The sequence below is a fragment of the Girardinichthys multiradiatus genome, chromosome X (assembly GCF_021462225.1).
Source record: "Girardinichthys multiradiatus isolate DD_20200921_A chromosome X, DD_fGirMul_XY1, whole genome shotgun sequence".
In the NCBI taxonomy this organism is placed as follows: domain Eukaryota; kingdom Metazoa; phylum Chordata; class Actinopteri; order Cyprinodontiformes; family Goodeidae; genus Girardinichthys; species Girardinichthys multiradiatus.
The window spans coordinates 8,959,384-8,971,915 of record NC_061817.1 but is presented as its reverse complement, the minus strand read 5'-3'; the positions used below and the strand labels follow the sequence as shown (position 1 = coordinate 8,971,915).

The window sequence follows — 12,532 nt, the reverse complement described above, 5'->3', positions numbered from 1 at the left end:
CCCAAACAACACAATGGAAAATGTATTTAAAGTTTTAGATGGAGGTGGTTGTGCTTAGGGGAACAAAATGAAGACAAATAATCTTTATAAACCCTGCATCTAATTAAGACAAAATAAACACACAATGATTTAATAAGGATACATAAAACAGAATTTGGACCTCTATATGGCTGAGGTAAAAAAGATTTTGCATTAAAGAACTTCCTTAACTTCCTGTTGCCCTGACATCCCACATCATGAAGGTCCTTTAGAGACTCCTGTTGGCCCACCTGAGTAAGCAAACAGTAAACCATCAGGACCCCCTTCAAGTTTGCTTATCGCTGTGGAGTTGGAGTTGAAGATGCCATCATACACCTGCTTCAACAAACCCACTGTCATCTGGACAAAGCCAGTAGCACTGTGAGGATCATGTTCTTTGATTTCTCCAGAACATTTAGCACAATTCAACCAGATGTTCTTTGTCAGAAACTCCAGAAGACTCAGGTGGAGGCCTCAACAATCTCCTGGATCAAAGACTACCTGACAAACAGACCACAGTTTGTGGGACTGAAGGGTTGTGAGTCTAACCAGGTAGTCAGCAGCACAGGAGCACCACAGGGGACTGTACTCTCACCATTCATCTTCACTCTGTACACCTCAGACTTCCAGTACAAGACAGACTCCTGTCATCTGCAGAAATACTCGGATGATTCTGCAGTCGTGGGGTGGATCAGAGATGGACAAGAAGCTGAGTACAGGAAGGTGGTGGACCGCTTTGTGGCATGGTGTGGAAACAATCATCTCATTTTGAACGTGACAAAAACAAAGGAGATGATTGTAGATTTTAAGAGAAGCAGGAATAAGTAAAAAACTATTTATATCATGGGACAAGAAGTGGAGGTGGTGGAGGAGTATAAATACATCGGTGTTCACTTGGACAACAGACTAGAGTGGAGATGCAACTGTGAAGCCATCTACAAGAAGGGACAGAGCAGACTGTACTTCTTGAGGAAGCTTAGGTCCTTTGGTGTTTGCAGCAAGATGCTGCATATCTTCTATAAGTCTGTTGTGGAGAGTGTGATCTCTTCTGCCATCATCTGCTGGGGAAGCAGCATCAGAGCCAGGGACTTAAAAAAACTCATCAAGCTGATAAAGAAGGCTGGCTCTGTTCTGGGGACTCCTCTAAAACCTCTGGAGATCATTGTGGAAAGACGGATTCTTCATAAAATGAAGAACATTATGGAGAACCCTGAGCATCCTCTTCATGAGACTGTCCTACAACAACAGAGTGTCTTCAGTCAGAGGCTTCTTCAGATCTGCTGTAAGACGGAGCGCTACAGGAGATCCTTCCTGCCCACAGCCATCAGCATCTAGAAGGTTTCTTTGAAGAAACCTTCATAATATGAGCTATAACAACATTTAATTTACCTTTAGGATTAATAAAGTATTTTTGAATTTTGAATTGAATTTTTAATAGTATTAAAGGTATTAGAATCTCTGTCCAAAGCTCATTTAATATTGAAAGATTGAGTAGTAGACAAATTTCCCAATCAGACATTTGAAAATAAATAAATGTACTAAAACTGTTTAGAACCCATTACTATTAACAATGGTATAAAACTACATACACAAGTTGGGCATAACATTATGACCTTCTGCCAAATAGTGCATTGGTCTCACTACTGTCCAAAATACCTGTGACCCGGCGAAGTATAGACCTGACTAGATCCCTGAAGCTGTGGAATCTGAGTTCAAATGTTCACAGCAGATCTTTTAAATCATGTAATTTCCATGGTGGGGCCTCCATGGATCAGAACTCTTAGTCCAGCACAGATCTGACCAACCATGAAGTGCAAAAGAATACAAGCTTAATCAAACCAAGCCACCTTATTCCATCATGCTGTGGACCAGTTTGATGCCCACATTCCCATTGTTGCTGGTTTTAAGTGGTGGACAGGGTTCAGCGTGGGATCCCTGACTGGTCTAAGGCTATGCAGCGCCACACACAACAAACTGCAAGGCTGTATCTATTCTGACACTATTCTATCAGAACCAACATTAATGTCTTTTAGCTGTGGTAGCTTGTCAATTGTATCGGACCATGGGCCAGCCTTTACTCCCCACCATGATCAGGCTCCTGTTTCTACTTTGGACCTCTTTTAAAAGAGACTGACCCCTTCAGGCCCCACAGGAGCTGCAGTTTTGGAGATGGTTTGAACTGGTTGCCACCACAGTTTTGAAAAGAGTAATGTTCACTTGCTGCCAATAGTCAGTCCTATTCACTTTACCTCTCAGTGGTCACAATGTTATGTCTGATTAATGTATGTTGCAGTAAGAACAAACAAACACTTAACCACATTCACAACATACTGCAACAATGGTAGTCAGTAAGAGTCAAGTTTTCTACAGTGGCCGCCCCATAAATCAGGTTTGACACTAAATCGAAGGAATAGCTGCATCATGGCACATAAAATGCAACAGGCAAAACAAGTTAACTTATACCAAACAAAATTTAAAAAATGTGGTTTAACTTGGAAAAAAACGGATCAAAAATAGTGGCCTGGCCACTCCTAATCAGAAAAAAGTACACTTGATACAGTTGTTTCTGTGCACTTTGAACCAACCTAGAATTATTTGAAATCAGTGGATATTAGAGGGTGGTTGTTGACAGGGATACCTACATTTCATTACTCGTACTCGTTGTCTTCCGCTTTATCCGGGACAGGGTTGCGGGGGCAGCAGACTCAGCAGAGACGCCCAGACGTCCCTCTCCCCAGACACCTCCTCCAGCTCCTCCGGGGGAAGCCCAAGACGTTCCCAGGCCAGCCGAGAGACATAGTCCCTCCAGCGTGTCCTGGGCCGTCCCCTGGGCCTCCTCCCGGTGGGACGTGCCTGGAACACCTCCCAAGGAAGGCGTCCAGGAGGCATCCGGTATAGATGCCCGAGCCACCTCAACTGGCTCCTCTCGATGTGAAGGAGCAGCGGCTCTACTCCGAGCCCCTCCCGGATGGCCGAGCTCCTCACCCTATCTCTAAGGGAGTTCCTGGCCACCTTACAGAGGAAGCTCATTTCAGCCGCTTGTATCCGGGATCTCGTTCTTTCGGTCATGACCCAAAGTTCATGGCCATAGGTGAGGGTAGGAACGTAGACCGACCAGTAAATCGAGAGCTTCGCTTTTCGGCTCAGCTCTCTCTTCACAATGGACCGGCACAGTGTCCCCATTACTGCAGCAGCCGCACCGATCCGTCTGTCGATCTCCCGCTCCATTCTTCCCTCACTCGTGAACAAGACCCCGAGATACTTAAACTCCTCCACTTGAGGCAGGAACCTGGCTCCATGGTGGGACCCCGGCTCCGCCGTACCAGGCGACGTCATGTGCCTCGATTTAATCGTCGTCATGAGGGGTTCTTGAACCGCTCTTTGTCTGACCCGTCACCTAGAGACTGTTTGCCATGGGAAACCCTACCAGGGGCATTTAAGCCCCAGACAACATAGCCTCTAAGATCATTCAAACACTCATACCCCTCTACCACGTTAAGGTGGCGGTTCAAGGAGGCAATGACATTTCATCACTTTTCATAGATTTTCAGATTTCTCAGAAGGATTACCGGCAAAAGCCAAATATTATTAGTATATAAAAATTTGACTAAAGCTGTTTTTACACCAATGACCAGAGATTCTTAGATTTCTTAGAAGGATTTTATTACAAAAATGTCATGCCAGTGAAAGCCAAACATTATTAGTATTTAAAAAGTTTGGACTAAAAATGTTTTATACCAGTGACCCAGCTTATTTGAATGATGGGACCACAACTGCCTCATACCAGCAACCTCGAGGATTAATATTATCATTTTTCTTCAGATGAATTCCTTACCACAGAGGACTTAATGAGCTAATTACCTCTATTAGAAAGATTGGATTAGAACCAGCTCTTACCAGTAAACTCCCATGGATTATTAATGTCATTTGATTTGTTTTTCTGTTTGATTTTCTGTATCATTGAAATGTTTTGCTCATGTACAGCGCTTTGAGTGCCTTGTTGCTGAAAAGCGCTATATAAATAAACTTGACTTGACTACATTGATGTTTGAAAAATTCAGACAGTCCCATTATTTAAGATAAGTTACACCATTTTGCCAAAAGTACTGGGTTATCCCTTTACAGTGTTGAATTTGGGCATTTCAACCAGGTCTAAAAAAACATAACTGCCTTTTGTCAAGTATGAAGTTTAGTGCAGAGGGGCTTCTGGTGTGGGACTGTTTTTCAGAATACTGGGTTTTACCCAGTTTCACCCAGACTATATGCAGACAGTTTCTGAGAACCAGCATTTTTGTTCGCAAAAAAAACTTATTCTTACACAAATCAGCCAGAAACTATTACTCAAAGTTAATGGTGTCCAGACCTTGCTTGCCATAAATTTTACCTCTAGCTTAATGTACCAGTCGACCTAATTAGCACTGTTTTTATCTTTAAATGAATGGATCTCAGTCCTAGCTTGCATTTTCTGGTCTTATAAACACTGCAGTAGCAGCATTGCAGATTTAGCCTCCCCATTACATTTTACAACAGCTCAGTCAAAAATCACTGCATGTAATTTGTGTCCATGCTTGTTAACACTTTAATGTACTACGGGTAGTAAATGGTGCAGGATATAATTATTAGAAAAAGGTGCTGTGCAGCCAGTCAGAGCAGCAGCACAACAGCTTGTATGGTGGATTGAGAGCAGCTTTAGAGGCAGCAAGGAGTGCTTGAGTGGTTTAGCAGGGTTGTGTGTATGTAGGCTGTGTTATGCATGTTATTTCCTTGAAGTCATCAGACCTACGCTTCCCCATCACAGAAAGGCTCTTATGATAAGTGGCAGCCATGAAATATGCACAGCCTGTCCCAGCCTGTCTGCCTCGTTTCAATTTTGCTTTGCATTCTCATCCCTTCCCTCCATCTTTTCCTCTCACCACTATTTCTTTCTAACACCTTTCTTCCTTCATTTCTAATCATTAATTAGTGATTTTCTCTCCTCTTCTTTAAATACATTTTTTTTTTCCACTGGTTGGTCAAAGACCACCCTTTCTTTCACCTACTATAACCCCAACCTCTACCTCTTGGGCTCGTTCTCTTTAAGCCTATTGCTTTTTTATTCTCTTTTACAATCACATCATCTTGTATCCCAGTGCCAACAAAAGCATTTGGGAGTTTAATCATACAATGCATTGAAGTTAAAACTGAAAGATATGTGTTCAAGGACAATAAAGTGTACAAAGTAAAACACAACTTTCGAATTGTTTATTTAAGGAATGTCTGCTATTCTAGCAATACCCCAAAAAGAATAAAAAAAATGGAAAAAAAGGAAATTTGGCACATGGAAAGCATTGTAAAAAGCATTTTTCTGCATTATTTGAATCTTCACACACAAAACACATAATACCTTTAAAAGCTTTGGAGTACCGGTATTACAGAAAACATGGATCATCATAATATTTAAAAAGTGAGTAATCCTAACTGTTAAGTTTTTTTTTCCATGCAAAGTTTGTTTTATCTGTTCTTTTTTTCAACAAAAGGATGGGTAGAAAAAACACCATCCTTCAAGTAAGAACTCCCCATTTACAATACTGACAACACGTAGAGTTATATGCATATAAAAATATTTGACACAGTAACATATTTTTGCATAACATTGTTTATATTTTTGTGTTGAAATTCAGCAGGAAATGAAAAATCTGACAATGTAGCTAAAGCACAGGTAATGAACAGATTTAGACCGAGGTCATACAAATACAGTAGATTAATTTATTCTCAGAGTCATAACTATATTTAACATTTGAAAAGATGTAAAACCAAACCTTTCCACTGTTCCACAGCTCTTGATATTTGAAGCTTTTGACTTCATAGTACCTTTAATATCAAATTCTTCACTTGTTAAATTTTTTCACAAATTCGGTTTGCAAGACCAAAAGACATTAAAACAACAGCTACAAAAAAATACATGGTGTTTTCCTGGTTGGTGGAGACAATCATGTGTCATGCTTTACAGTATTCATAAATTAGCTGCATGGACCAACTGAGGGACCCGTACAGAGGTGGATCTTTTGCATAAGCGTCAAACTCCAGTCCTCAAGGGCCGGCATCCAGCAACTTTTACATATGTCGCTGGTTCAACACTTCTGAATCAGCATAAGATCAAATTCTACAGCCTCCTGCTAATGATCTAATTATTTGATAAAATGCATTGAAGAACAGACACGTTTAAAAGTTACAGGACACTGGCCCTCGAGAACTGGAGTTTGACACCCTTGATCTATTGTATTCATTTGCAAACTTGCATGCACACTGAATTTCATTCAAAAACTGTATTTGATCTGCAGAAGACTAAAGTAAAGTCTGACATAATATGAATGCAAAAAAGCTAAATTAGCGTGTACAGTGACACACTGGACAACTTCTTATGATACCTTCTACTTCACTTTTTGCCTCTTTCAAACATGTGGTTGGAAGTAAAGTAGAAAACAGTGAATATTGGGCCTGTTATGGTAATTATGTTTGATTGGACAAATTCTCATTCAATAAATCATTGGGTTAGTGATTTTATTTAATTTTGTATTAAGTCCATCAAATGCGGTTTACATAATAGTATAATCCAGATGAAATCGTATCCTTGTAGCAACCAACTAATTTTAACTCATCAAAATATTGTGGGTGTAAGATTAAGTTGTAAATAAATAAAACACCTTCAAATAATGTACATTTCACCTTATTAATTGTCACTGTTGCCATCTGTGAAGAGGAGCTGCAAAAAGACAGTTTGACACAGAGGGCAGTACAGCTAAAAAAAAGTAGTTCTTGGATATTTGTTTCTTTGTTCAGGTACTATAAAAATGGTAGTAAAAGCCTGACGTTTTCCTCTGTTTTTTGCAGTGTGATGTATTTGGGGCTGTACAGGATCCTGAACCATGTTAAATCCTCCAACCTAAGCATTTTATTTGTTGACCATCAAACCTACCTCTTTATGTATAAGATCTAAATAGAAAAGGGAAACGACTGAATACAAATGTGTAAAAATTGATTCTCGATCAGATTAAAAGAGAACAGTGAGAAAATGGCTTTGTTTTCTTTCATTGGCTTTGACAATACTGATTGTGAAGAATGACAGACAATAAAAGAGCAATTCGTAAGCACTGGGAAATGAACACAACTGAGTAGCGGTTAGCCGCTAACAATGCAAACGTTAGCGTCCACTTTAGAACTTCCTGAACTAAAAGGTAAATTGAGTTTTTTATGGGTCAGAACGGCATTTGATTGTCTCCAATTCAAAATCTAAAATAATTAGCTTGTTCAAAGCTGAACTGGTAAAAACTACTCTGACCAGAGAATCTCTTAAATATAGGCTGAGATTTGTGAAAAGACAACAAGGGAGCATTTTAATTAGGACCACTGTAGAATTGAAGAAGGACAAAACCCACAATACATGGAGAAATCAAACCTGGGCTGGATTATTTAGGACTGATTACAGATTCTTTAAAAGTTTATGAATTTAGAGACTTTAACTCTGTTTCTGAAACGAAAAATTAGGATTATTTCTTTTACCAAAAATAGAGTTGAAATATCTTTCCTGTGAACCCAATATTTTGTATTTTGTATCTCATGAGTTGGATGCATAGTTACATGCCTATTGAAAGACTGAGAGAAAATATCAAAACAATGTCTAAGAAAGATCTAGAAACAGTGCTAAAATAGCCACTAGCTGTGGGTATGCACAAAATGTGCTTTCTTTGCATGTTAATTTTCAATTTAATGTTTGCTTTACTGTCACAGCACGGGGATAGATAAGCATGCATTTGTTTTTGAGTACGTGTCTTTGCCATAGCTTGATTCAAATTACCATCTTTTATCTTTTATATATAATAAATAAACTTTATATATATATTAAAAGAATAAAATTGTGGGTTTTTTTACACCTTTGCATCTAGTTTTCCGAACTTAACTTTTCTATCGCTTAAAAAAACCTGCTTTTCAATATTTTCGATCTTTTTCAAACTTGATTTTGTCTACAGCTGGAAAATACAAATATGAATCCAGACTTTCCTCCCTTTTCAAGATCTCATAGAAATGATCTTTTTAAACAATAAAACAACGCTTTGTCACGGAAAACCGTTCTGCAAATTGGTTCAACATTGCTGTCCTGAAGTTGGACTTAAGCTCGGTTTCTGACTAATTAATTTGAAATGAGCTAAAATGATATGAGGAGGAAGCAGTCATGCTAACATTCCCCAGATGAGTAAATGTAAACACAGACACGTGAAAGTGTCCATGTTAAAAAAGAAAAACAAGCCAAAAAAAGGTAAATGGTCACATACAAGTACCATACGCACCTGAAAGAACCCACATGTGCATGTGCACACACACATTCTGCAAACAGATGTGCAGGTATAGGAATCATGCATTTGTAACGTAAACAGAAAGGCTTGTTTCCATCGAAGGTAGAAGAAAAAGTAGAAGAAAAAAAAGCGTTATCTAGATAATGAACTACTTCAAACCTTCCAATAACACAAGTTCCCCAACAGCATTTCACTATTATGATCCAATAGATGGAAAGCAGTAACATGCACTAAGAACCGGATATTTGTGGTACCGATCTGACTGTACATATGATGGCTTATTTGGGTAAGGTGAGGCTTTGTAACATAACTTACAATAACACAAGTAGAAAACAAATCCTAGAGAAATTCTTAACAAAGAAACCATGCAAGTATGTGAAGCATTCCAGATTCAGATAAGGATAAACATACATACACTCATACAGGTATATACTCATTAAAATGCACAGATCTAGCTAAAATGTTCAAGTTTCAACCCCCCAAAAACAAAATTTAAATCTCAAAGGTCTTTGTTTTCACTCTAGGCCTTTATTTGCTAAACGTTACTGATATATAGTAATACATAGTAAGCTTTTACTCCCCATTTGGTTTTGAGTTGAATTACTATCGTGTGATGAACGTAAATATGGCCCAGAGTTTTTTTAAAATTCTAGTTTAAATTGAGCAATTTAGGCTTGCCAATATTCTTCCATTCTTTGGTTATGCACTGTTAATTAAACACAAATCTTTGTTCACACTGCAAGAAACACAAGCTAACAATGATTCTAAAAAGTTTGGGGTGAATCAGATTTCCATGCTTTCTCTACAAAATTTTTCACTGTATCATGCATATCATTATAATATACTAGTTCATACACTGATGCTGTATTTTGTTTTACTATGCTGTAGCAGTAACTGGATAGCAAAAGCATGAAGGAAACATTTATATCTACAGTGTCTTGCAAAAGTCTAAGTAACAACTTAAAACATCATTGTGTTTATTGGGACTTTATGTAGTAGACTAACACATACAAATGCACTTTTGCAGGTGAAGAAGTGAGCGATGGTTTTCAAAGATAAAAAAAAAAAACCTGTGTGTCACATGCAGTTGTATTCAGCCCCCGTTACTTTGTAGAAACGTAAATACTCTATAAAGCTGCCCTTTGCTTCATTTATAGCTGCAAGTGTTTTGTGGTAAGCCTCTACCAGCTTTGCACATCTAAGGATTGAAATTTATGCATAAATAGCTCAAGTTCAGTCAGAGTGAATGGAGAGCACCTCTGTACATCAACTTTCAAATCTAAAAAAAAAAAACAGTCAATTTTGGTCTATCTGACCAAAATATCTTCTCCCATGTGTTGACTGTCTCTCCAACTTGCTTTGTGGCAAACTTTAAAGGGGACTTCCTTCAACAATGGTTTTCCTCTTTCCCGACTAATAGTAATTAACTGACAGTTGTCCTGTCAATCGGATTCTCTTCCATGAGCTGCAAACCTCTGCAGTTCCCCCAGAGTTACAACTGGTTTACTGTTCTTGCCTGTCCTATTTAGTTGGACGGCCATTGTCTTGGTAGGTTCTTTTATTTCCTTTAGGAGTATCAGAGTAAAGGGGGCTGAAGACCAATGCATGCCACACGTTATATTTTTAGTAATACAAAATGATATGAAATGATAATTTTCCTCCCACACCACTTTGTGTTAGTCTATCAACTAAAATCTGGATGAAATACATCTGAAGTTTTGTTGTAAAAAAAAGTATTAATACTTTTGCAAGACACTGTAGTTATTTTAGCTATGCTTTTATAGTTCCAGTGCGCTACAGTTCATGCAGTTATGTCTTGTACCTCACATTGGGGTTAACATAAGAAATGTGAAAATGAGAACAACACATCTGTGCTCGAAGCTTTATCTGTTTCCCTTGATAGCCTGATTATGTGTGTACTGTGGAGCTGTCTGTCATGAGCATGTCAGTGTGTGAGTCCATGTTTCTGAGCGTGGAGCTGAAATCAAGCCTGCTCGGTAGCAGCAGCGGTAGCGGCACTTGCTGGGAACTCAGCGTTGATATAGGAGAATCCCTGGAACTCGTCCTGGTCCAGGTTCTCAATCACCTCCTCGTCAGGGGGGGTCAGCACTGGCGGGTTGCGTGTGAAAAAGCGGTCAAAGTTCTCGGCCTCCCGTCCACACTGTCAAGGAGGGCGGGAGAGGGGATGGATTGGAAAGAGGAAGAGTGGGGATGGACAGGAATGGATGGAGCGGGTGAGGGTAGAAGGAGAGGAAAAACAAAAGAAAAGGAAATGGAACCAAGGTGTGAGATGACATTACTTGGAAATGGTTTCAAATATCAGAACAAGCAAAGTGACTGTGGTGAGCTTGATTTTATGCTCCGAGCAGGAGACAATAACTGCAGCACACCTCATTTTTGCTTTCCTTTTTCAAATATTTGAAGCGTATTCTCAAATTTCAAACAGAAAAAGCCTCAAACATCCTGGAGCAATGCACTACAATGACCCGGCAACCATTCATGTGTAATGAAAGGTTCACAAATCTGGTATCCAAAACCCTACAGATTCTAATTTTATTTTATTACAGTTGGAGCTAGAATTGCTGTGGCTTTCTATGTACACAAGAACACCCTCAGAGACATAACATAATTATTAGAATAATTGTGGGTTAATTGTAGGTTAATTAGATGTTGCAGCTGTTGAGATCTGCTGAGATGTGATAAACCAAATCAAACCATTTACTCAGATGTAATGGAGCACTTTAAATAACTTAAAATCTCTTCAGGTTATTTAACTACATAACTAATTTTAAAATAATGTGTATGTAACTGAAAACGTTAAGATTCATGATTTCCTTTCAGACAGAGACCCTGGATTTCAATTAAATTTTGCACAAAGGTTACAATTTTCTTCTGTTTTAGCAAAGACATTTTGGGAGAAAAAGTCTTTCCTTAGGATGACTGCAAACTGAAAAAAGGAGCTTAGTCCCAAGAAGGATTTTTCTTTATGTACATTAAACAAGCTGCGAACTCTAAAACAGTTTTCCCATGAAAGTACTTCACAGCCACTCGTTTTTCCCCATCTCTATCACTACACTGAGCTTTAATTAACACGTCAATGGTCCTATATTTTCTGACATCGCCCAGAGGAAAGCTTTAAAGTTATTAAATCTATATAACTCCAGTCTGCTTAGAGATTTGGGGAAATAAACAAAGTAAGGATCAAAAAAGTATTTGAACTTGGCTTCCAATTTTAGATAAAAGGTAATTGGAATGGAGGTTCAGAAGTAATTGAGCATTTTATGGACCGGTTATTGGTATTAATGCATAAAGTTATGTTTTCAAAACCGCAAACAATTTGCTACGGTTTCTTTTAATGAGATGCTAGAGAAAGCGCCAGAGTTTTCCAGAGTCTTCTCTGGTTATGGGGAGAATAGGGTAGCAAAGAGCTGCCCCTCCTCCACCTGTTGTTGAACACTGTTAGTCAGCTAACTGAGGAAAGGCCACTACACGTTTCCCTCTCTAACAAAACAAAAAAATTCAGTTTTGCCTTTGTGGCTTTCACTTTTATTGAGATAACACTGTTTTCAAACTACGGTTTTCAAGCTACGAGCCGCATGTTTGTCAAGCAGCGGACTGCAGGCTTGCTACTTGACCAAATAGTCAGACAATTTAACCACCTAAATATCTGATATTTTGTTAAACTAGATTATAATACTCTGTTTTTTCAATAAAGACTACAACAGCAAAACAATATTTTGTAAAGTAATCATACTTACTTTACACTACTACTGATTTAGCAAGTGTTTATATTTTTGCTTAAGTCGGTTTTGTAGAATGAAAAAAATTTTTAGCAAATGTTACAAGTATAAGTGTAAAAAATAATACATTAAACTATTTTAGCAGCCGTACAGATAACTGTTGCTGCTCTGTTTTGAATAAAATAGATCATGGTATTTACATTTTGTAAAAGTACGATATGATAGAACACTTAGAAATCCTTGATATGCCTTGATAACTGCACCATGTCTGATTGAGACAGGGACAAACGACTGCACAATAGGGAATAAGATGGATCAGGCATGTAACCAAGTTAGTTGAAGTCAAAATGCTTTTTTTAGAAGACATATTTGGCAGGTTAGTTAGTTTGGCATAATCTTGGTGTTTTTAAACAACCAGGTGTCTGTTCTATGCTACATCTGGTC

At 38.5% G+C, this 12,532-nt stretch overlaps 1 protein-coding gene across 2 annotated transcripts in view; it reads right to left on the bottom strand.

Annotated features, from left to right (window-relative positions):
* Nucleotides 1–12,532, bottom strand: part of LOC124862727 (protein kinase C beta type-like) — a 145,508-nt gene that overhangs the window by 19,085 nt on the left and 113,891 nt on the right. The window contains exon 17 of one of the 2 annotated variants that reach the window (XM_047356803.1): nucleotides 5,245–10,509. The exons of the other annotated variant lie outside the window; for it this stretch is intronic. Coding sequence (XP_047212759.1) covers nucleotides 10,333–10,509 — 177 coding nt within the window. The 3' untranslated portion in view covers nucleotides 5,245–10,332. Of the gene's footprint in view, nucleotides 1–5,244; nucleotides 10,510–12,532 lie in introns of those variants that run through there. 2 annotated transcript variants of the gene reach the window in all.